We start from the raw sequence: 26,567 nt of genomic DNA on the forward strand, positions 1-26,567 counted from the left end.
CCGCCTGCCGATGCAGGGGACACGGGTTCGTGCCCCGGTCCGGGAAGATCCCACATGCCGCGGAGCGGCTGGGCCCGTGAGCCATGGCCTCTGAGCCTGCGCGTCCGGAGCCTGTGCTCCGCAACGGGAGAGGCCACAGCAGTGAGAGGCCCGCGTACCGCAAAAATAAATAAATAAAAATGAAATACTGTGCGTCTTATACTGAGGCCTTCAAGTATCACACCAAGGACTAGGTTAATGGTTTTACCATTACATGAAAAGGAAAGACACAAATTGCTCCGATTAACTAAAAATCATTACAAGCCTAAAGAACTAGAGGAAAAAAACCCAACTCTGACTTTAAATTGAAATTTTCATATATCTGTATTCAAGTGAGTTAATTAGTTTGGGAATAAGTTTGGAAAAGAATTGGCTTTTTCAGAGAATTTTTAAAATCAGCTTAAAAAATTAAAGTATGTAAACAAATTTAACTCTTACAACCATACAAATAAGTCAATAAATATATTTAATTCATTAGATATTTCCTCTAATCTAACATGAAGGTTTAATATGTTAAATTGTCATAATATATGTTATAAAGAGAAAAAAAAAAGGCCCCAGAGAATATTTTATTAGTTCCAGGTTTGCCACAGCCATGCTGTAATCCTTATCCTGTTTAGCAGTGAATGAAGTCCCCAGCAAACTGGTAGAGTGTCCAGGTTACAACTATGTTACAATTTCACTCTGGTTCTGGAGTAATTGAGAGGACATTTTTTTGTTTAATAGAGTAGCCTCCAGGAGACAAACCCTGCTTTCAGTTTGCCCCTGAGAGTAGTGTTTGTAAGGGTATTTTCATCTGACTTTCATAGTAATGAAAGGGAGAAACCTGGAAGCCGGTTTAATATCTATCTTCGTGGCTCTGCGTGCAACTGTGTGTTTCCTGTCTCTGGAGAAGGAGAGTCGGTTGTGATGGCAGTCACCGTGCTCCTGTACTCGACTTTGGCTGTCACGGGGATTCACCCTTCTTCTAAATAGTTACTTTCAGAGATGAGATTGTTTACGAAAAGGCTTTTTGTTTGTAAGTAAACTATGAACAGATCCTGCTATTTTTTCCTACTGTTTTCTTGGTGTGTATTTTTTAATATAAACTTTAAATACCAAAGCATAACAAAACAAAAATTAAAAACTCAAAATCTTAATTAATTGGGCCTCAACATTTAAAAGGTCTTTGTTGTTTTTCTCTTGGCTGCGTGAGAGAATCTGTGCCTCCCTCTGCCTGACCCAGCCCTGCGCGGTTCCTCCCTGCATGTCTCTGTACGTTTGCCATTTTAAAGTTGATTTAGAGTTTGCTACTTCTAGTGATTTTCAGTGCTCATGAATTTCCTTGGCTTTCTCCTGGCCTTTCATTTCCATCTAAATTAGCCAGCTTTTCTCCTAATGTCTTATTTTAAATTTATTTTGGCTGCGTTGGGTCTTCGTTGCTGCACGCGGGCTTTCTCTACTTGCGGCGAGCGGGGGCTGCTCTTCATTGCGGTGCACGAGCTTCTCATTGTGGTGGCTTCTCTTGTTGCGGAGCATGGGCTCTAGAGCACAGGCTCGGTGGTTGTGGCGCACTGGCTTAGTTTCCCCGCGGCATGTGGGATCTTCCTGGACCAGGGCTCGAACCCATGTCCCCTGCATTGGCAGGCGGATTCTTAACCACTACGCCACCAGGGAAGCCCCTCTCCTGATGTCTTTTTTCCTCCAGTATCATCTTAATAATGTGCTTCTGTGTCTTCTTATGGCCAGTATGTGTGTATGTATGTATATATATGTTTTGGCTTTAAAATAATTTAAAAATTTGTTCCTTGTTTTTTAAGTTCTTCTCCATATTTGAGAGACTTTTTGTGTGCGTGATGTTGTGAGCACTGTCATCATAGTGGTTTCCAAATCTTGCTGATATGATGACTTGGTGGACTTCTCAATGAATTTTGTTCCCGGGCACCATCACAGATATTCTGATCCAGTTAACTAGAGAAGTTAGTGTAGCAGCATGCCTTGGACAGGTTAATTTGTTCATTTGTTCAGCAGACACTGATTGAGCACCTACTGTATGCCTGTATTGTGCTGGGAGCGGAGTGGACAGGAAGACGTAGAAGCTGTGGTCCTGGAACTCACATTCCATTATTAGCTGAACCCAACCACAGGGCCACACCAGGTCGTGGTGATCCTGGGAAATAGCTGGGTTTGCCCAGCTGGGTTAACCAAGCACCGTTCAAAACTTAAGATTTCTATTACCAAAGAGAGGGAGAGTGGCTGTTGGTAGGCTGACAGCTGTCTCTGCCATAAGCGAGCCCAAATGAAAATAATGGTAGCCAAGCTGAGAGGCCAGTCTTACCCGCCTCCAAACTGAGATCTGCCTTTTGAGGTTCAGCTCAACATGTCAAAACACCTGAGTGCAGACCTGGCCTGAACAATGAGTATGAGTAAGGTGGAAGGTTGAGGAATAGCATATACAAAGGCTCTGCTGTTGGCAGATTCAGGGAATGGAAGGAAGTCCTGTATAGCTGCGCTTAGAGGAACAAAAGAAGAGGTTACACAGATGAGGTGGTAGAGACAGGTAGGAGTGAGAGCGTCATCTACAACTGGTTTCCCTTCAGAGGCATCTTAAAATGAGTGGAAGGTCTGTGCTTCTTGTTCAGGACCTCCAGACTTTACTGGGAATTCACTGGAGATTTGTAGCAGAGGAATAATAGTGAGATCCACTTTGACTTCTAAAAATATCATCTTGGGTTCTAGGTCCTGAAGATCACTGGGGTAACGAAGCAGAAATGAAGCAGTTCAGAGACCATTTGCGGTGGTCTAGGTGAGAGATGGGAGGCGCTTGAACTGGATAGTGGCAGGGAGTTGGAGAAAAGCGGACAGATTTGAAATCTACATCAGAGGTCGAACAGCTGGGGCTCAGTGATTACTGCTTATGGAAGATGAGAAAGGGTGCAGCGTTGAGAGGACCTGCAAGGCACCTGGATGCACGGAAGTGACACAGACATTGGACTTGAGGTAGAGTAAGAGCAGTTTGGGTTGTGATCATTTTAAGATGCCTCTGAAGGGAAAATAGTTGTAGATGACATCGTATTTTAGGCTTCGAAAGGTAATTTAAGCATTCAGAGAAACAATGTCATGATACCCTCTGGGAGTGTATCATATGTTTTTCATTTAATAAATGTTAAAGGTTACTGTTTTAATCCTTAGATAGAAGCATGTTAGAAAATTATATTAAGAAGGAAGCATTAATTTTATTGCTTAAAAAACTGAACATTAGAAGGATTAAAGAAGTGTAGGGATTTAATATCTGATTCATACAATGACCATAACATGTTTCATGGAAGAATAAAAGACTTTAACCTTGTAACTTTTTCCTAAAGCAAATAATTATTTGAAGCATTAACTTTTCTGAATGTCCGTAGTTTCTAGAATGCAGCTTAGTTAGGAAAAAGGATACTTAAAGACATCACAGAGATGTTTCCGGTCATGTAGGTTTTATCCTAATGTTATTCCTGAACATTTATTTTTACCTTCTGTTCTTTACCCTTATGTTTCTCCTTGTGATCCTAAAAAGTAAAATTAAAATTTATGGGTTACAGCGATTGATTTATTTTTCCTGAGAAGACACATCTAAAAGTCAAGAGAAAATTTCTGTCACTTCTCTGAAAAACTCAGCTCTTTTATGTCACCTCCCTTCCTAACCCCCGGTTGGCATAATTGCTTCATTACTCAGCCCATGTGCACGTGGCTTGCACTCTTCTATTTATACCTGTTTGCTGTGTTTACTCATGTAATTCCCTTCTTTTATCCATGGTCACTTAGTGCTAAGAGGGTAAAAGTGGAGAATTGGTGGTAATATTATTCATGTTGCAGTGAACTCCCACTGGGCTCAAACCCAGGTTATAATTCCTCCTGTGATGGCTGGTTTAGAAGCCTGGATTCTCGTTGTATGAATGGAATTTGAACATTTGATAAGAGCAGTGAAATGACATTTATTCTGATGTTTTTTTCACTTTTTTTTTTTTTCAGGGGAGGTCTAGTATAATACCTAATTAGACTTCAAAAATAATTTATATACAGACTAAAAAATGTCATAATAAAATAAAATGTCAGTTTTCAAGTCATCTTTAGCCATCGGAGATTTAAGCTTCCTTTGTTAAGAATAAAAAGAGAAAACAATTGATACTTTTTCAAGATCCCATGATAGGATTTTGTGATAATAGCCATGTGACCAAGGTTCCAAATGCTTTTCTGAATTCAGTTATATGTGAGTATAAACTTTAGGATCTCATGGAAAGATGTACATTTATTTCATAACTAAACTTAGAAGTTTGGAAATTAAAGCAGAAAATGCTATTTCCCAGACCAAGTATTTTAAATAAGTGCAGAAGGTATATCACCTTATTTATAGATAAAAACTGCTAAAAGCTATTTAGCTCTGCAAAGCGTAGTGGTAACTGGTGATAATTTACTCCAGTGGTCTAAAGGACAGGAAAATAGCAAGGCTGACACAATCATTTTATGTTAGAGTAATATCCTAATAGCTGAAGCTGACTATTAAAAAACGCTTTCATTTTTACAGGCTGTTTTTGAGCGCTCATTGGTGCACACAGAAACGCTTAACTCAGCTGCCCTTCTGGTCTCTGAAAAACAGGAACCACCTCAGACCTACTGGCAGTCGAAGCCCACCTAGAGTAGGTCAAGGAAGAACTCCTTATATACTGTTTGTAAAGGTTGAAATAATGTAGAAATAGGCAAAGGAAAAACTTAACCATATTTCTTGCTAGTCTCACATGTCTGTTTGAAATTATATAGTATGCTCATATAGAATAGCACCGTCCAATAGAAATATAATATGAGCCACATATGCAATTAAAATGTTTCTGGTAATCATGTTAAAAAGTAAAAGGGAATAGGTGAAATTAATTTTAATAATGTATTTTATTTAATCCAGTATATTCAAAATACTGTTTCATCATGTAATCAATAAAATTATTAATGAGGTATTTTGCTCTTTTTAAGTCTTCAAAATCCAGTGTATTTTTTTTTTTACACTAATAGCAAATGCTAATTTGGGCTACTCACATTTCAAGTGCTTGTGCGTCTAGTGGCTACCGTTTCGGACAGTTCTAGAACAGGTATTTTCTTCTTTCCTATTTTGTATAGAGCTCTTGAGGAAGTTCAGGAGCTCTTACTGACTAATTTTGGAAGTGAAGGCTACCTCGTTATGATTTGGTTAGGAAGGGCCTGAGGCAGCGTGATGAATACCCTGGTTAATTTACGCAGCGATTAAGCAATCAAGGACTTGGGGTAATAAAGGGTGAGGGATGGTTTGACTTGCCTCCAGTCTCTGGGAGCATATGTGTCATGCTTGTCCTAAGGATTCTTAATTTGTGGAGAACTGAATTGTCGCTTCCAGATTTTATAGAAAAATACATCTTGAGGAATTTTCTTTTACAAAGATACAAGGCATGACATTTTAAAATGTTTTTTGTTTTCTAAAGTAAAATTTAAAATAACCCAGTCATTTTCTTTTTATAATACTTTGGAAGACTAGAATCTTATTCTTTCCATCATAAGCCTTTTTAGGGGGCAATAATGAAATACATGTATTGATTTTCATCCCCATTGGTTTTTTTTCAAAGGCATTTGAAACCTAAAAAATAACATTATTACAGACTTAAGAATAAAGGACGTTAAGTCAGAGGTTTGTTTTTGCATCCTTCAGCTGTATTTATTTTTGAATATGTGGGTTACCTAAAAATATGCATTAATTGAGGTTAGATTTTAATAATAAAAACTTCTTCTTAAATGAATCCTAATTTATGCACTTTGTGGGCTAAATGAATTAGGGTCTAAACTTTTATCTGAATCTATGGAGCTTGGGTATAAATTGAAAAGATCACAGCTATGGGGAAAGACCTATACTGCAAAGGCCTTTCTGCATAGATTATGAACATCATAACTCAATAATTTTTTCAAAACTGTGGTTATAATTGGACCCAGTGGGGGTCTCTGTCTTTGATCAGATCACAGTAACTGTGACTTTACACTGGAAAATGTCACTACTGTGAAGGTTTATCACCTGTAGAGCTGGTCCTTCCTCTGATGCTGTGTTCCTTCCTCATTAGCATTATTCAAAGTTTAGTTGTTAATTAGGTTGACACTTCAATTACAATCATCATCCACAAGAGTAGTCAGGGCTGCTTGTATAAAGAAATAAAAATATTCCTCCTTGCATATATATGTAAAGGAGGAATGAGATTGTTTTGTTATCTGGTAGTATCGTAAGGGTAAGAACATACTCTGATAAGGGAACAATCCAACCAGAATTTGTCCCATCAGTTTTTTCTTAAGAAAACAGAATTTCTACGTGACTTCACGTTCCCATGTAGAGCATTGACAAGTAATGTATATGAGCATCAATGGTATTTTTTAAGTGTGCAGAGTGTAGTTTTTATTATCTGTGAAAGGAATTGGTCAAATGAATTGGATGCATAGGAACAGATCAAATCACCTCCCCTTTAAAAACTAAGAGTGAGCATCAGAAGGTTGATTACTCTTAGAAAATACTCATCTAAGTAAGGGCTGTTCATAAATAGCATGCATTCTTTAAAATACACACAACCTGAAATTAAAGGATGCAACTGTATGAAAAATTATAACAAATGCAGGTGCCTTTTAAAATTTCACAAATTCCTAGATAATATATTTTTCTTTGATCTTAAAACATTATTAATGTGATTAATGGTTCATAAGGCAATAACGTTGACCTCGAATCCTGCATGTGGTGGTGGAGAAAACTGGACGGAACTGGGTTGAAATCTCAGTTTTGCCACTTAGTAGCCAGATATTGAGGGCAAGTCGATTCACATGTTTGAGCCCCTGTTTCTTCATAAATGGTAACGTGAGTACCTTTCGTAGAAGACTCTGAAGATCAGATGGGACAGTGTCTAATGAGCACAACACAATTCCCCACTTGTGGTAGGTTCTCAGTAACCTTAACTTCCCTCCCCTCTTTTTATCTAATAATGGTGAAAACTATTCGACAAATGACTGGAAAATTATTTATATATACAAAGGAAGCTTCCAAAAATAAAATTAACTAGCAAGCAGTCGAACGCTACCCAACCGGCTTCATCTCCAAACAAGTAGACACATGTTGTAATTGCTAAAAATCTGCAGAAAAGTGGCTCACAAGCAGTTTACTGTAAAATAATTAAAGCTTATTTATGTCAAGAGGCCTTGGGAAAAAAAGAGAGCACAGACCAATTTGCATTAGCTCATTACTGTGGGCCCCTGCTTTCCTTTCAATTAACAGACCAGCAGGTGCTCCCTGACTTAGCAGATAAGCCGTCAGGCAGAGGATGAGGCTCCGGCTGACCTGCACACGCTGCGGTCCGCCTGCCCGTTGGGCTCGTGCCTCGCTGTACCAGTTTCTGAGGTGTGAATTTAACGGTTCCTCTCTGTCACGCAGGTCTCGGCCCTGAAAAATAAACTGAAGAAGCAGTCTACAGCTACGGGGGACGGAGTGGCTAGGGCCTTCCTGAGGGCGCAGGCTGCTTTGTTTGGATCCTACAGAGATGCACTGAGATACAAACCTGTAAGCGTTTTATTTCATCACTGTTTTAATGTGCTCTTGTGAAAAAGAAACATTTTAATATCCCACCCGAAAAAGCATCGTAAAGGTTTTTGAAAATACAAAATAATATGCTTTAAAACATGATGTTCCACCTCCAGTTTCTTGACTTTATGGTTTTAGTTCTTTCAGTAAATAACCCTGAGTTAATATTTCCCACATTTTCTTGCATAGCACCTTGTTTATTGGTCTAAAATTGGAATTCTTACTCGTAACTAATTAATGAGTTGTGTTACTACGTCTTAGAGTAACGACCCAATCTTGTTAGAATTACTAAGAAATCAACCGGACAGTTGGGTTTATTAGATCAGAGTTTAGAAATGACAAGTATAATGTGAAAGTTTAAAAATATTAGAACTTGAACATTTTGCAACATTTGGAAATTTATTGTCTTCCTAATTCATAGCACTTTTCTAAGTGGGCTTATCTATTTAGCATATCCTAGCTCACTTTGCCATTTCTTTCTTGTTTTAATAACCCCCAAATGATTATTATGTAGAATTGTAACCCAAGTTGTTAGATGGTCCAAAAAGGTATAAATTAAAATATGTCTTTTTCTCTCGGAATTATTGGTTAAGCGTGTTAGTCTGATTTTACAAAAATGATTACACTGCCCTTTCATGACCAGGTGAATAAATGGAGTAAAAGTATTGAGTTAGTAATAAGTAATAAGACCTGTCATCTAGTGGATATTTCACCATTGTTAAGGCTGTGTAACCTCGACCCATTTCTTTAGTCTCACTCGACTTCCATCTTATTTGTAAAGTGAGAATTCTTATACCTTCTCTGTCTGCCTTTCAGGGTTGGTGTGTAAATCCTGTCATAAACCATGAAGCACTAAACAAATGTGAACAGGTTATATGCTTTCCGAGCTGACTTCTAAATTAGTAGTTCCCACCCAGTGGCTCTTGTACCTCTGAGGAGTTATTGAGTTAGGCAGATCAGCTACTGTCTCTGGAAAAGTGCATGTGGTCTAATTTGCATGCTAATCTTTTTGAAATACATGCGTATTTTTTAAAACATTATATAGAACTCATAGTACCATACAGAGTATACGTATCTCACATGGGGGAGTCTTCAAAAATTATTGACAGTGATAGGGTCTCATTCTTTACAAGACTGGAAACCAGTCATCCACACTACAGTAGAGCATAGTCGTTAAAATTAGTAAACATCAATTGAAACAGAAAAATGGGTTTGAAAGACAAAATTAGTGGTTGATTTTACATATCAAATTCTTTGAAAGAGATTGCTTTCAAGTTTTACAGTACAGGAGGAAAGTTAAAAGTATCACTTTGCTTGAATTTTGCTGCATTTAAATACTTAATCTATAAGCTACATTTTTCTTTTCATTTTCCTTTTTAAATTTGTAAAAGACTTCAGATTTGAGGAAAGCAGATTGAAGAGAAAATTTTCTTAAATGATTTAAATTATCAGTGTTGTTAGGTGACGGTTAAAATTATTAAAATATTCCATCTTGAACATTAGTTACTATAGTTTTTGTAGCTTGATTTTCTACCTCTTTGAGCTTGATTGAGCAGATAGTAGGGTTACAGGATTTCAATGACTGACTTTTTTTTTAAACATCGTGAAAGCCAGATTCTCAGCATTTGTGGGAAAATAATTTTGTCAGAGAACGTCTTTCCTGTTTATTGATCACAGCTTATAAATTTATTTGTTAACTTATCTACATTTTTCCTTTTTATGTTTGATGTTTTCTCCTTTCCTTTCTACTGCTGGTTCTTTCTGGGAGTTGGGGGATGGTATTTTCATTCTGTATGCCTTCACATTTCTTTTGATTCAGTCTTTGAATGAAAACTCAATTTTTAAAGTATACTGAATGTATTTGGACATTTTTTTCCTATATATTTTCAAAATAAATAGTTTTTAAGGAAAATTATTTATTGTATATAAAATATTTGTTGTTTTAGGTATTATCTTTACAAATAACCATGGACTCTTTTTTTGGACATTTATATAGCAGGCATATATCTTTGATATATTTTCTGATTGATGTAAAAAAAAAAAACAAAAAAGCCAAGTTTAGAAGTTACAGTTATTTCATGGTTTTGTCTCTTTTCATCATAAATGTATTTTAGCGGTATCCTCCAGCTACTGGAGTACAATTGGAAAGGAAAATATTACAAAATAGCTTTTAATGGATATGAATTCTTTAATTAGGTATTACTTTTTGAAATTTCATTATTGTTTATACACATACAAAAATTGAACCAGTATTTCCCTTACGTTTGACAAAATTGAACCTGTTGATTGGTCTGTGACGGACCAGAGTCTCAGGGCCCTGCCTTCACCTGGTGTTCAAGGCCCTCGTGATGGGCAGGTGGTCTGTGTCTTCCTTTATTTTTTTTCTAAACTTTGACCTCAACTCAGAGAATTCTGCCTGAGGCTCTAAATGTCCCAAGCTTCTCAGGCTTCCAAACCCTTATTTACAATGTTCTTTCTTCCTGGCCGTGCTTTTATCTTTCTAGCTTTTAATAGCCATCTAGTTCTTTCCTGATCCTTGAAGCAGTAGTTTATAGTGACACTTTCTTTCTGTGAATTGATTATATTTACTTTCCTTAACACATTTCTTTTCCCTCTTCTTTTTTTTTTAAAACATCTACCACCTCTGTGCAAAGTTTGAGGGTCCTTAGAGTTTGGTGTGCTGCCTGACGCGGGCCTCTCACTGTTGTGGCCTCTCCCGTTGCGGAGCACAGGCTCCGGACACGCACGCTCAGTGGCCATGGCTCACGGGCCCAGCCGCTCCGCGGCATGTGGGATCCTCCCAGACCGGGGCACGAACCCGTGTCCCCTGCATCGGCAGGCGGACTCCCAACCACTGCACCACCAGGGAAGCCCTCTTTTCCCTTTTTAATATATTATTTATTGTAGTTCTTATATTATTATTTTCTCAGACATTAATAATTTATTAATTGCTATTAAAATAATAACTGTTGAGTGGATACCAGGCATTGATGGGCCCTTTGAATTAACTCTTTCATTTAATCTTTACAAGCCTCAAAATATTACCCCTTTCATTTTAAAGATAAGAAAAGTGATGCTCATAGAGTTTAAAAACCTCCACTAAGGTTCCCCAGCTGGTGATGAGTGGGGCTGCATCTGGATCTGTCCTTCCCACGGTCCCGGTCCTGCTTCAACGTGGAGTGTTTCGTTCCATTAGGCCTCCTTCTTCATATCATCTACTCCTTGAGATAAATTTTCTGAACTTACATTTCTTCTCAATGAAAATATATGGAAGACACTCAGTATACATTTACGTAAAGACTGAACAAACAATACACAATCTTAAGAATTTTCTCAAAAGGTGCAGATGGTATAGGCGTCTCATAGAGTCCATGTAAGTTTGTGAAGTAATTTGTTACTCATGCCATATATTTCCATGCATGGCTTTGTCCACCTGGAGTGACTGCTGCCACTCAAACTGCTTCTTCCTCTTCCCCCTGCACCCTCTGCAGTGGCACTGGGGAACCAGTTGGTTGGGGTTGTGAGGGAAAGCCCTCAGGATGATCTGAGTATTCATTTTCAAATGCACATGCCAAATACTGCCAAAGAGTAACTTATTTTATAAATTAAGCACTTAGAATGTCTAAGTGACAACGCTTAATATGTTCTCACTTTTCTCCTAGTGCCTAATTTACACTCTCTGAATGACACACTGGCATGATTGACAAATAAGTGGTACCTGCTCTTAATTACAGAGAAAATTATAAAACTCCTTAGATTTTTGGAAAGTGATTTCAATAAAATAATGGGTGTTTTGGATTTTAGCCAGCAGCAAGTTAGCTACTTTTTAAGAATTCAAAAACAGGAGATCAAGCTAATGTGCTAATAAATAAATGGAAGAAAAGTGCTAAGGGCACAGAGTCTAAAACAGAGCTTGAATCCTCATTCTGTGGCTAACTAGCTGTATGACTTTGGGCAAATAACCTCTTAGTGCTTTAGTTTACTCATGTGTTTAAAAAAAAAAAAAAACAGTAATACTTCTTGGGTTGTTCAGAGGATAAAATGAGTTCATATATGTAAATTACTGGAGCAGTGCCTGGTATATATAGTTAATGCTCTGTACATTAAGCTGTGATCATTAAAAATGACATTTTAGAAGTAGTAAATTTGGTAAGGAAAATTCCCTTAACGTAACTAAAATAAAGTACCCTCTGCTGATCCCCCCAAAAGAAAAACATTGCCGTAAACATGAGAATACTTTTAAATGATTGCACTAAATAACTAATAAAGGGTCATCATTTGTACCTCTGTATCATTTGTATCACAAGCTATTAAAAAATAAAAGTCAAATTTTTGACCAACAGCTAATGCTAAAGAAATGTTTGCCCGAGTTAAAATATTGCTTAGTATATTCAAAAGCATATACTTTATTACCCTAAGAGCATGGAGATAATGCTGAAGTCTGTTCCTTTGAATATTTAGGATGATATCATTAGTTTCAAACACTCAAGCTTTTCTGGGCTGCCGTGAGCCTTGCTAATGGATAAAAAGGAAATTCTTTTTAAAATAAAGATTAGCTAGTAATCTGGGCTCCTGTTTGACTAGTAGCAAGAGCTGTCCTTCAGACATTTTTTTGGATTACGTTCCTTTGAAACATTATCAGCGAGTTATATTTTGTGATTAAGTTCAAGCAATTTAAGTACAGGATTGACATCCATAATTTAGGTGGCCAATCACTAAATCTTTGCCTTAAAGCTTCCATTTAACAAATTTGTAACTGCTAACTTGTTAGAGACTTCAAAATCCGAGTTGGACAGTTTATGTACTCACCCCTCGCAGTGGTGTGGTTCCCAAAGCATGTGAGGTACCCACTCATCTTATTACCCAACCTTGAGTACCTTTTGACCTCAAGATGGTTTCTACAAAAGAAGTATTTGGTATTTGGCTTTCAGATGGAATATGGTTGCACTCTCTTTCCGCTCTTTTTTTTTTTTTTAAACTAGTAGAGAGGGAATTTTGCTTAATTTTTTAGCAAGAATGTAAAAATATTGCCCAACTAGTATGGGGCAGGGAGAACTGGGGACTTGGCTAGTAAGGGTTCCATCTGTATATCACTGGTAATATGTGTCATGAGAATAGAGGATATTTGTCCTTAAATTGTGGAGAAGAGAAATGTATTTTATCATGGTATGTATAAAATTAATACATAAATCTATTGACCTTTTAAAGTGCTCTTGTTTATCCAAAGTGCTAGAAGCAGCTGTCCCTAAAAACAAAGTCAATTTCTTTTCCCATCTTAACTTGCTGAATCACAGGCCAGTGGAACATTGAGAGCTATGTTTTTTCAAGACAGATCTAATAACTTAGGATACACTCCTGTAATAATATGTACATAAGAGAAGATTTTTGTTAATGACTAAAGTTTATGATGTGAACATGCGACTTTTCACGAACGATTCTCAGCAATTAAAGAAGCATTGTTTTCATGATCACTAAACTGAGAGTAGATATGCCATAATAATAGCATTGGGACACTTGGAAGACAGATGCTACATAGCCTGAAAAATCTCTATTACTGTTTTCTATGAGAACCTAACTATATTTTAATATTCCCACGAGACAACTGGTAGCCAAATCTTTCAGAGAATTTAAAAATGTAAATATACCGTCATTATGCAGACATTTTTGCTTAGTTTCTTTATACTCCTTATGAAACAGTGACATTACATATTACGTCCAAGTGTGCTAAGGAACTGAATAAGTACTATGTTGATGCTTTGGATTTTACTTCACATTTTTGTACAGTAGCATTCTTCCTGACACCTTCCTTTTTTTTTTTTTTTTCAATATGAACTTTTGCTAAGTCATACACATTCTTAAAGCATAAAGATCTAGTCTATGTTTTAAGTATTTTCTTGCCCTTGCAAAGTTTCCCACTCTGGAGAATAGTCTAGAACTTTAAACACATCTCTTCTTAAAAACAAGCTAAACAAAAGTGTTATATTAATTCAATAACAATAACTTCTCTGAAGCTGAACATAGTAATAGGGTAGGAAAAACAGCTCCATTTCATCCATATCTTACCTGTGCCTTAATTATCCTATAAAAATAATTCAGATAGTAACTAGTGGGTATTTATTGAACACACAAGACACAAGGCACTGTGTTGGGTGCTACAGGGAATGCAAAGATGTACATTTAATACAGTGCAGAAAATGAGTGCTAAAATAAAGATACAAATGTCTCTGGATATCCGGAGGATGGAGAATTTACTTCTAGAGGTAAATCCCGTGGTCCGTATGGGCCAGATTGATGCCAGTGGAGGGCAGTTCTGAGTAATTTAAATGCCGTCAGGTAGGAGTGACTTGCACTTCCTGGCACCCTGCAGGGGTGGCACCCTTTTTCTTCCCAATCATTAGTCATTATACAAGTGACTGAGAGTGACATTGTTCTGTGGATAATCATGACTCTGCTCTGCTTTTTATGTTTTAAAAGGTAAATCAGTGTGAGCTTTGGTGTTTTTACTATTGTCAATGGGTCCTCATTGTAGAGTGCTGGTGTGTTGTTGATTCATCCTTAGAATGTGTTTGTTGACTGACATACTTAAATGTGATGGTGAGCAGTGTGCTGGTGGTTCCTTTCTGGAAAGTCTGGTTCTCTTCTCTGTAATAAGAACTTCATTCCTACTCTACGATGCATCATATTTTTCTTACGTCCTTCCACGCTCCTTTGTTTGACATTCCAGTGCAGCGATTTTGGTTTTGATTCCTTTCTGTTGCCTCATGACTACTCCATGAGCAAAAGAGTCAGTCAGTTGCTTTACCGTCATGTCAGAATTTTCCCGTGAAGATTTTTTCTTTTCCACCTTTTAATATTTCTACCTGATTATTCTGTGTCTCCACTGAACTATATATTTATTTACTTACTTTTCTGTCAATGAGCTATAGAATTTTAAGAAATTAATTAGATTATAGATGAGTATTTCTCAGTTGCATCAATCTTTGTCCATCAGTAGGGTGATCCGCTTAACTTTAATACCTAGCTCTGTGCAGCTATTTCCTAAATATAGGTTAAACAGCACATGTTCCAAGCTTGACTTTCTAGCTTGTGTTACTGTACCTTCAGGTGGCCTTCACTGTCCTAGAGGCCCTCCCCAGGCTGTACCGGCTGGTGTTCTTTTCAGAGGAAAATTGCCCTTAGCTAAATGGGCAGGGCCTTCCAGGCATCTCACCTTCTCCTCCACCCCTCCCACCGAGAGGCCCAGGTTCAGTGACTGACCCACACAGGAAGTAGGAAACTGGCCTTGCCTCAAGGCTGGATGGACTCTGCCACACGATTAGTGCTTTTCCGTGGGTTCAGTCTGAAGCTGATCTCCAGATGAAACCAACATTCTTGCCTGTCCTTTTTCCCTGCCGTATCCTGTTCCCCTTAGTACCTATTTCCTGAGAATTCTCCGCCAGCAAATCACTTGAACAAGAATCCCTGTCTCAGGCTTGGCTTAGAGCCCAGGCCGAGACACAAGCCACAATTGATTTTACCAGATTCTTATTAAACCTGGTTTTTGTTCTGTATTCCTAGTCTTTTTTATTTTTTTTGTTCTTTTTGTTTTTGCGGTACGCGGGCCTCTCACTGCTGTGGCTCCTCCCGTTGCGGAGCACAGGCTCCGGACACGCAGGCTCAGCGGCCATGGCTCACGGGCCCAGCCGCTCCGCGGCATGTGGGATCTTCCCGGACCAGGGCACGAACGTGCGTCCCCTGCATCGGCAGGCGGACTCCGAACCACTGCGCCACCAGGGAAGCCCTCTGGATGTCTTTATACTCTTAAAAATTATCAAGGACATCAAAGAACTTTTGTTTATGTCGGGTCTATCTATCACTATTTACCATATTAGAAATGAAAACTGAATGTATTTTAAAAAGTTATTATTGATAATTTATTTCAAAACAATACAAACCAATAAAAAAGGAAGGAGAAAAAATAATTTTTAAAAATGGAAAGGTAAAAACACAACCCTACTAAGCTTAACATAAAACATGTTTTCATGAAAAATAAGTCTATTTCTAAACAAAAAATTTGGTCAGAAGAATGGCACTGTTTTACATTTTTCCAAATCTCTTTACTACCCAGCTTAAAAGAAGCTGGCTGGATTCTCACGTCTGATTCTGCTTTCATTCTGTTGCAGTGTTGCAAATTATGAAGCCTCTGGAAAACTCAGTCGGATCTCGTGAGAAAATGAAAGTGAAAGGGCAAATAACATCTCAGCACTATTATGAAAATAGTTTTAGTGTTGCAGACCCTATGAAAAGGTCAGAGTCCCTGGACCACTCTTTGAGAACTACTGCTGTGTATCAGTTGATAAACAAGTCCTGTTGATTTTGCCATGAAATGTTTAGTAGCGTAATTAACCACAACTTCAAACTCTCACAACCTGGGTTAATCTCCTTAAACTTTCTAAGCCTCAGCTTCCTCATCTGTAAAATGTAATAATTATCACAGCTTATTGTACTTTTACAGATTACATGATGTGGAATAAATAAAACATTTCATATAGTCTTGGATACCCAGAAATGGGATCATTTGGAGGTTGAGAGCATAGAGCGAACCCTGCCTCTAACAATTACATTGCTGTGCAGTCTTGAGCAAGTGACTTAACCTTTGTTTTAGTTTAGTCATGTGTAGAATATGATGATAATAAGCTTGAGGTTCATATGAGTTAATATGTGTAAAGTGCCCTACCACAGCGCCTGGCACATAATAAGTATTATGCAGTCGTTAGCTGCTGTTATTACTGTTAGTGTAGTCATAGGTGCCCTATAAATGTTAGGTAATAAGAGTCATTGCTGTTTCTTCCTGTCTGCTGCCTAGTTTGTCTTTTCTTGCCTGATTTATTTTGTACCATTATTTCCTCTTGCCTATGCGCTCTCCATTCCAAAACACGTACACACGCTTCTTTGAGCTGCTTGAGGCCTTCAAGGAGATAACTAATGTCTTAGAATGTGGCTCAGGCCTTTTCCAGGATGGCTCAACCTACCCTTTCCCTCTGGTATTCTCTGTAACCCATGTCCAGTAGCCACTAGGCCTCAGCCAACCTCTTATTATCCCACTTTGGTGCTTTCTCTAATTCACACCCACCCCAAGCACACTACCCACGTTTTGTCCACGTCTGTCCTCTCTCAAGACTGTCTTTTCTGTCTGTGTTTCATAAAGCTTCCATTCGTTTTCAAAACCAGCTCAAATTTCCTCTGTGAAGCCACAGATGCCCCCAGATTAAACCTTCCATACTCCAGGCCTAAACTGGGAATTTAGCGTGCAACACTGGGTATGTAGTCACCTTACTTGGAACAAGACAGTTTTTGAGAAACTACTCAGTCCTAATCCTGATTTTTCATCAGGTCATAAGTAAACCAGAAGATCCTAAGCAGAGTTCCTTCTTACCACGCCATCCAATTTGACTTGGATTGAAAAGAATCTGTTCCACAGGATACACCCCAAGGATGACAGCAATTGAGACTCTTGTGTATTAATACGTAAAACTTTACAGCATTGTTAAACAAGCCTTATTTTTCTTTCCCCTGAGAGAAAATTCTAAGATGTGTCAGGGCTTTCTCTTCTTCGTAATCATTGAGATTCTTAGTGAACAAACTGTTGATCAGTTAAAGGTTCAGTTGGAAGCTTTTACCGTGATGGTTGTTATCAAGGAGGGGGGCAGGCAGCACGTCTGAGCTTCCTCTGCCCCTTCTCCTGACAGATTGCAGGCAATTGCTACAAGATTAGTGACGACAGAGTTCTTCCAGGCAGTTCACATTGGCTGATGACTAGTTATGCCCAACTCTTGAGGAAGAGTCGGTAGACTTTGCTCCCACCCCTTCTCCCTGGAGACTTTCACCCCCGCGCTCTGCACCCTCCAATCAGAAGAAATGCTTGCTTGTAGCGTCAGAAATCTAAGCTTTTCAACTGGAGATAGGACTCTATATTTGAGTTGAAGACCATTCTGCAATGTTAATGACAACTTTTAGACATATTACAGACTGTAATAAAATCTCTCTCACATGTTTGGGGATGAAAAATCCATCAAATTAAAATTATCAATAGTCCTGATTTCTTTGTTATAGCAGTGATATAGTTGGAACTGCCGTTAGAGGCAATGATTTTGTTTATTTTTAAAATTTATATTTGCTTTGGAAAAGACAATATGTCATATGGAGCAAGGCTTTAGCTTACTTGCTATTTCATTTATTCACTTATAAAACATTTATTGGGCTCCCAGTGTAACTAGATATATTGCTGATATTAGGGATTCAAAAACAACAGGTCTTTACCTTTAACAGGATTCCTTGTTTGTTGTTTTTCCCCCATTAGATTGTAAGTTCTATGATAGTGGCAAATATGGTGTATTTTTTTTTTTTTTTTTTTTTTTTTGCGTTACGCGGGCCTCTCACTGTTGCAGCCCCTCCCGTTGCGGAGCACAGGCTCCAGACGCGCAGCCTCAGCGGCCATGGCTCACCGGCCCAGCCACTCCGCGGCATGCGGGATCCTCCCGGACCGGGGCAGGAACCCGCATCCCCTGCATCGGCAGGTGGACTCTCAACCACTGCACCACCAGGGAAGCCCTGTGGTGTATTTTTGATTATCTAAAATATATTTATGTAAATTCAATTCTTAAAATATGTATTTAAAAATCATTCTCTAGCGCTTAAGAATGGCAACAATCTATATGAAAATGTATAATGTTTTATTATAGATCATCAGCTGATGGCTGGTCTAGGTGGCATCAACTAATAGATTATCGAATTGTCTTCTCTAATTTTTAGTTTGAATTTTATTTTCTTCCCTTTGTAGCAGTGCTGTCAAAGAAAACTTTCTGTGATAAAGGAAGTATTCTGTATCTGTGCCGTCTGATACAGTAGCCACTTGTGGCTGCTGAGCCTTTCAAATGTGGCTGGTGCGACTGAGGAACTAAATTGTTAGTTTTAATTTTAGTAAATTCAAATAGCATTGACTGTGCATAATGGCTGCTCTGTGGAGCAGTGCATTAACTTCCGGCAGACAGTGTAACAGCTGAGTTATACAGATTGTTAGTCCCATTATTTTATTCGTTCAAGAACCAGTTTCCAGAGTTTTACTTACAGATACCTGTAATCAAGACATAATTCTTTCTTAAAATTAAATTATAATTAATATTTTTTCAAAGTTCTCTTAGAAGGTGGACAAGCTCCGTTTTTTCCATTTTTCTGCAGTGTAAAGATTGCTACAAGGTTTCCTGTAAGGACTGAATCGTTGTCGCTAATCTCTGTTTTCATTTTGATCGTTAAGTCACTTATCCTCATCTGTGTTGAATGGGCAAGAGGACCATTCAGGCTGTGGAGGGAAGCAGCAGGTGGCGGGGGTCTGCCAGTGAGAGATGATTCCTGAGGTCACGTGTGGGAGTCTGTGGAAGCTGTGTTTGGAATTAAAGTCCTCGCGATGGAGGAAGAGTGGCTAACAGCCCAAAGCTACCAGAAGACACTTGCCAAGTTGTGATTACTTAGCAAATAGGATAAGTTCAGGCACATGCCATGTGAGGCTTATCCTAGAAAGTATCCAGTCAGAATTGTATTTGCAATTATGAGTAGAATGTGATTGAAAGACCTTTTAATTAATTCAAAAAGAAATTAATGATCATACTATAAACGGCAAAAAGCATGCAGCAATTTTTATGTAAGAATGTTTTCTAATCGGAATGAAATTTGTTGGACTTGTTCGGATTGTGTGCAATTTTTTTTTTTTTTTTTTTTTTTTTTTTGCGGTATGCGGGCCTCTCACTGTGGTGGCCTCTCCCGTTGCGGAGCACAGGCTCCAGACGCGCAGGCTCAGCGGCCATGGCTCCCGGGCCCAGCCGCTCCGCAGCATGTGGGATCTTCCCAGACCGGGGCACGAACCCGTGTGCCCTGCATCGGCAGGTGGATTCTTAACCACTGCGCCACCAGGGAAGCCCGGTGTGCAATTTTTAATGCTCACAATCAATCTAATGATATTAAATCTTTGTTTTTAGGGGATTTAGTCTTACTGTGAGGGAGTGAAAGTGACCATTTTTAAGAGCCCAAGGGATCCTTGATTAGGAAGCTATAGCAGAAGCTTATCGGCTCGAGGAATATTTCTACCAGCCTGACCTCCAGCGATTATGTGTAAGGGTCTCACTCCCTCTACACTCTGAGTGAGCACCTTGCAGTTCTGTCTTACACTCCTGTGTGACCCCCCAGGTGCCTCTTCAGATAGACTGGTTTGTGCTGACTTTCTGTTGACGTCCCCGAAATTCTTTGTTTCTATCCAGGGTGAGCCCATCACGTTCTGTGAGGAGAGTTTCGTCAAGCACCGCTCAAGTCTGATGAAACATTTCTTAGAAACCGCAGTTAACCTCCAGCTTTTTAAGCAGGTAAGAGTGGACCTCCACGTTTTGTTCTGTAACAAGGTTACAGAAATGTAACAGAAATTTATAACACTTTTTTGTCACTATAAAATTATGTCTGAACTTTGCTATTAAAAACTTCCTCACTGAAAGTTGCTCAGCTGATGGTCTTACAGAGGAGAGTATCCATGCGCAGCAGAAGAAGCAGTAAGACTGGTTATGTAAGGCATCTTACAAGGGCTTATCGTAGTGTGCTAGATGGGTATGGTAAACAAACTGAGTTTTTTAATAAGACCATCCCAATGCAATCCAGTTTATAAAAACGATTTATAAATATGTAACTTTTCAAGCTTTGTAAAACTTTCCATAATCACAAATTAAAATTTCAGAAAAAATTTATAGTCCTTCTGTGTGTCTTGATTTCTGGCTCAGAAAATAAAACTGTCATTTCAAAAAGCAGCAGCTTGACATCAGATTTCAGAAAGTTTAGATGCAGTGTCTCTTTCATCCCACTGTGTGATCATGGCAAGTTTCTTAATTTAGGCTTGCCGTATTTCTGTTTATGCAATTTAAATTAAGTTCTTAACACTTACTTTTCTTATTCCACATGACAATTTTAAGTGTAAAGTTAGCTATGTGAATTCAACATTTAATGAAGACCTACAGTGTGTCATAAACTGTGCTCGGGGCCAGGGTGCAGACATGAATAAAAACTCAGTGATGGGGCTTCCCTGGTGGCGCAGTGGTTGAGAGTCCGCCTGCCGATGCAGGGGACACGGGTTCGTGCCCTGGTCCGGGAAGATCCCACATGCCGCGGAGCGGCTGGGCCCGTCAGCCATGGCCGCTGAGCCTGTGCGTCCAGAGCCTGTGCTCCGCAACGGGAGAGGACGCAGCAGTGAGAGGCCTGCGTACCGCAAAAAAAATAAATAAATAAACAAACAAAGAAACTCAGTGATGCCCTTGAGAAGCAGACAAGTTAATAGAAATTCCTTTGTCTGTTAAGAGGAAAGAGACCAAATAACTCAAAATAAGCTTCAAATTCGATAAGTAAAGAAACCAGCATGGTTAAAAAATCCAATACTATTTGTCTGTATTCTGAGGAAGTTCTAAATAATGACCTGAGTTAGAAGAATGCTCTGTGGGGATATACCTGTCTTCCAATATGTGGAAGTTTACCTTAAAGAAAGGATTAGATTTGTTCAGTACACAGCTTTCAGGAACAGAAAGAACCAGGTTTGGTGGGTTTCCAGATTAAAGATGTCTTGTGAATTTCCCAGGATGGAGCGGGCTCCCTTTGGAGCTCTCTGTCCCTAGAGGGCTCCGGTATAGACTGAATTACTTCCCAGGATTGGAACAGGATCAAGTGCTGGTCTGTAAATGCTGAAGTGTGTAGCACAGTGCAGTCCCAGGCTAGTCGTCCAGTACATGCTTGTTGAGTTACACATCAGTGCCCTTGCTGTGTTTTTGTCTGTCAAGAGGAGATAATTACACCTCCCATTGTCAAAACTGAGTTATGAAGCTCAAATTATATGGAGGTCAAGGACTGAATGGTTGGGTAGAATGACGTATTACTTCCCTTTTTGAGATTCTGTAACTGGAGTCTTATCGTTTGATAAAGTTCATACATGATCTTTTTTTTTTTTTTTTTTTTACATAACTACAAAAAGCATATGTATTTTAGGAGTCAGGTAGAGTTGGGTTAAACCTTGGCTTTGTCACTCAGTAGCTTTTTGTTCATAAGTATCTGTTTCTTTTTCTATAAAATAACGAGTATCGTACCCTGCCCCGCAGGTTGTGATACAGTTTATGTGAATTAACACCTGTACACTCTCAGCTCGACAGTGCATGGAACTTTGTGGAAGCTCATAAATTTTAGGGTCTGCCTCATCCTTAGAGAAGTTACATTAACAAAATACGTATCTATGCAGGATGTTTTAAAAGTAGAACTTGGTCAAAAAGGCTAAATGTAAAATATGAGAATGGTCAGAGTAGAACCGATTATAGGACAACTTGGATAGTTTTACATACACCAATTGACCGTGTTCTTGAACTTGATACTATTTTATGAACCTTAAGAAAGAGATAGTTGAAGGTATCCCTGAAAGGACTTGAGATTCTGTTGACAGCGTCACAAAGTTGTAAAGACGAGTCAGGTCCAGCATCCGAGGTGCCGACAGTACAGTGTTGTGTGCTTTGGAATGTGTTAGGAGTGTGGATCTCCTGCTCATGTTCTTACCACACGCAAACAAACAGGAACATAAATGGACACAAGGAAACTTTTGGAGGTGATGGACATGTTTATTACCTGGATTGTGGTGATGGTAACAGGAGTATATACATCTGCCCAAACTCAGCAAATTGTCTGCATTAATTATGTGCAGTTTTTTGTATACCAGTTATGCTTCACTAAAGCTTGGGGGGAAAAGGGAAAAAAATAGGAATCGATTGATAAAAATTATTAGCATAGATGAATTCTCAAAGACACTACTGATCTTTCTGAAAGAATATAAAAATATTTATTAGGTACAAATGATTAATATTCCTGACCATGAGTTTGTGATCCATTATGGGTCAAGAACTACCCAGGTCCTCTCTTTATTCGACAATTCTTATGCATCAAAATTGAGAGAACATGAACCCAGGAGAGAAGCATATAATTTTAAGGTAGGCATTAAAGTGAACTGTAATTTCTGATAATATGGCAGGGAAGGATTCGGAGCTCACTTATGTACTCAAACAATTTAAAATGCAGAATTTGAAAAAACATCGTGTGGTGAGGGTCACAGGAGACAAAGCCCAGTGCTTACTCTCCAAGATGAGAAGTGTGATAGGAGATTCAACTCGCATCAATCTGGGAAGACTTAGTGTAAAGGTAAACAAGAAATAAAGGTGCTCCTTCCCTTCACCCACTTCCTGGGGATTGTACATCTGAAGCTCTGGCATGAGTGGAGGGGAGGAAAGAGCACTGCTGAGAAGTTGCCACTCACCAGCATGAACAGGACTCTGAAGCCTGAATTAATAATTTCTGATTTGGTCTGACCAATCTCAAGTCAAGTGTAAAGTTATCCTGACTGTTAGTGCCCTCAGGCAGAAGCAAATATGCATCCTCCTTGAGGAATCCACCTTCATCCAGGCATCAAGGAATTCTCCCAGCTAAGATCCCAAAGCGAAATTTCACTCTTAAAAGTCATTAGACATACAGGGAAACAAATCGTGAACCAGAAGCAGCAGACAGAAACTGACCTGCAGAGACTTCAAATACTGGATGTAACAGAAGTAGAATATAAAATAGCTGTGCTTAAGATGTTCAGAGAAATAAAAGACGAGCTTTAAAAATGTTCAAGGCGTAAAAACTTTAAAGAATGTAAAGACAATTTTAAGAATGTAGCAAATAAACTTCTGGTAACGAAGCATGTAATTTAAATGAAAGGAAATTGATGTATTAATAGCCAGTCAGATCTAACTAAAGAGAGATTTGCTGAACTGGAAGATGTGAAAAAGAAATTATCCAGAACATAGTACAGAGCCACAAAGAAGTAGAACATGTAAGAGGTTAATAAACATAAAGGGTGGAGTGGAAATGTCTGAAATCCATACAGTCAGTCCTGAAAGGAGCAGACATGAAGTGGAGGAGAGATGCTGGTTGGAAGGACAGGGCCAGAGCCAGTTACATGCACACTTTATAAATTCAGGAAGTCCCACATCACCAAACTGAGGAAATAAGAAGAAATCTACACCCACACAGCAGATTCAGCTCTAAAACATTCAATAAAGAGGAAATTTTTTTAAAAGAGAAAAAACAGATTACTTTCAGAGAGCAAATACTGACAGATGACTTCACACCAGCAGCAGTGGAATCCAGAAGACACTGCCATATCTTCTGTGTGTTGAGAAAAAAAATGCCTAGAATCCTACACCAACTAAAATACGTTTTAATTGCAAGAGTGCCATGCAGACATTTCCCTGCTAAAGCTGAGTTTGCCGTCTGTGTTGGCTTTAATGATGTGTCCACTTGGTGAGGCTGTGGCCCCCAGTTATTTAATCAAATGCTAATCTAAGTATTGCTGTGAAGGTATTTTTACATGTGTAATTTAAACCCCTAATCATTTGGCTTTAAATAAGGAAGATAATCCTACATAAGCTGGGTGGGCCTGTCGGAAGCAGTTGGAAGTCTTGTAAAACAGGACTGAGATTTTCCTGAAAGAGAGAAGGTACACCTGTGGGTGGCAGCATCGGCCCCTGACTGTGGTCCCACCTGCCCATGGTCTGTCCTTCCTGACTGCCTATCCTATGAATTTCCTACCTGCTTAGCCAGCCCTCATAATCCTGTAAACCAGTTTCTTGTAATAACTCTCATATGTGTATATGTATCTGTCTATCTGTCTCTTAAATCTTTTACTGGTTCTGCTTCTCTGGTTGAACCCTGACTACCCTACCAACAGGAGAAAGAAATTCTTAAGGAAGTACTTTAAGAAAGTAATTCAGAGAGAAAGTTTTCTCAGATCTAAGATGGAATGTCTGAAATGCAAGAAGGAAGGAAGAGCAAAATAAATGGTAAATATGTTAATTAAATTTAACCAACATTTACTGTGTAAGACAGGCCAGTTCTCCCACACATTCCAGAATCAAATGGTTCCACTTCAATTTCCAAAAAATTCCTGTTTTGACTATGGCAAAAGGGAGATACACTTCAGTCTCTTTTGTAAGGCCAGGATAACCTTGGTTCTAAAACCTAAGACAGCATGAGAAGAAAACATTATAAGCCAGTTTCATTTATGCCCACAGATGCAAAAATTTAAGCAAAGTATTTTCAGCCAATTCTAACAAGGTGTAAAAAGGATACTGCTTCATGGGCAGGTTGACTTTATCCCAGAAATTAAATGGTAGTTACACATTAGGAAATCTATGAATGTAATTCACTACGTTAACTCATTATAGGAGTGAAATCATTAGATCATCTCAACAGATGCACAGATTTTTCATAATATTCATGAGAGTCATGATAAAAGCAAAAAGGCATGATTAAACATATTTTCAATAAACATCATACTTAAAACACTAATGTTTCCCTCTGAGAAAGGTTCTATCTATTACCATTGGAACCCCTCACATATATAATTTAGCCGCAAAAAACATAAAGATTTAGAAAGTAAGACACCAAACTGACATTATTACTTTGAGTATAAAGACAAGTTACTTAGGACATAAAGAAATAGCCTAATAAATTTGATTTCATGAAATTAAGAACTTTTGGCCATCAAAAGACTCCATATTTGCAATACTTTTGAACCACCCGAGAGTTTAGAAACTAGAATATAAAAAAACAAGCTCCCGCATGTTGGTAAAAAAACATACATAATTGTGCAGAAGATTTGGATAAGCACATGCAAATGAAGAAACCTGAATGGCTAATAAAGATATACAAGATGTTCCACCTCATCTGTAATCAGAGAACAGCAAATAAAAAACATAATGAAATACCCCCTCACACTCACCAGACTGGCCCAGTTTTAAAAACCTGAAAATCTCAAATTTTGGCAAAGACACGGAGCACGGGACCAAGTTTCAGCTGTTAAGGGGAGTGAAAATTTGCACAACTTATTGACAAAACACTTTGGCGCTATGACTTAAACTTCAGTTTCTTTTGACCCAGCAATTTCACTCTAAATTGTGCACCAAAAAATCATCTACTAAAATTACTCATAACAGCAAAGTACTGCTGGTAATCTTAGACAGTCATCAGTATTAAGATGAATAAATTGTCACATTCATACAATAGAACAGCTACACAACAGGGAGATGAATGAGCTTCAGCAGAACTAAATGTGAATGAATTAAAGGAACAAATCACTGAAGAATAGATATGATGAGTCCTTTTATGTAATAATGTTCAACAGCGAGGAAAACTAAATAATGTATTATTTAGGGAAACGTGATAAAATTATAAAGAAAGACAAGGAAAGGATAAGCTGAAAGGATTATGATCTTTTCTGTAGGGAGGAAATGTTCTGGTAGTTGGCTTTGTCATTATTAATTAGGCTACTAATTACTTAAGTTATTATTTAAATTCCTTAAGTGTTGTATAAAAACATATTCTTTTTTTTTTTTTTTTTTTTTTTTTTTTTACTATTTCTGGATTCGCCGGTAATAGGCTTTGTTTTCACTGACAGCTGACTTCTTATCCTCTTTAGACCTCGGTTACTGCATCTGTAACATGAATTAGACTAAAAGGTCACTAAGTCTGAGATACCTTTTGGCTCTAACATTCCATGATACCATGGAATAAACATGGCTTAGACAGATGATAGGAAGTTCCATTTGGATAAATTCCTCTTTAGATAATGGATTTGGAAGGAATCCCAGAAACCACTTCTTAAACCCATGGCTCTGACAGCACCTTCTTTAGCTTGCAGCTTTACAGAGATTTAAGCCGTTATTTTTAGGTCTCTTCCTTTTGTTTCCTATTACACTAACCCGGCAGAGGAAATTATTTTCTTGGGTATTGTTTGTTATTAAGGCCACGGGAACTAGAGTTGCTTCTGCTCATTTTACTATACACGCCCCACGGCCAAGGA

General features: G+C 38.4%; 1 protein-coding gene across 3 annotated transcripts in view; it reads left to right on the forward strand.

The window, feature by feature from the left end:
• The window catches only part of DENND1B (DENN domain containing 1B), a 265,632-nt gene that overhangs the window by 168,100 nt on the left and 70,965 nt on the right, over window positions 1-26,567 (forward strand). For all 3 annotated transcript variants that reach the window (XM_029227517.1, XM_029227515.1, XM_029227516.1), the window contains 2 exons: window positions 7,481-7,606; window positions 19,918-20,019. In XM_029227517.1, the coding sequence (XP_029083350.1) occupies window positions 7,481-7,606; window positions 19,918-20,019 (228 nt within the window). The remainder of the gene's footprint in view (window positions 1-7,480; window positions 7,607-19,917; window positions 20,020-26,567) is intronic.

The sequence above is a fragment of the Monodon monoceros genome, unplaced genomic scaffold (genome assembly GCF_005190385.1).
Source record: "Monodon monoceros isolate NGI ecotype Baffin Bay Population unplaced genomic scaffold, NGI_Narwhal_1 Super_Scaffold_18, whole genome shotgun sequence".
NCBI lineage: Eukaryota > Metazoa > Chordata > Mammalia > Artiodactyla > Monodontidae > Monodon > Monodon monoceros.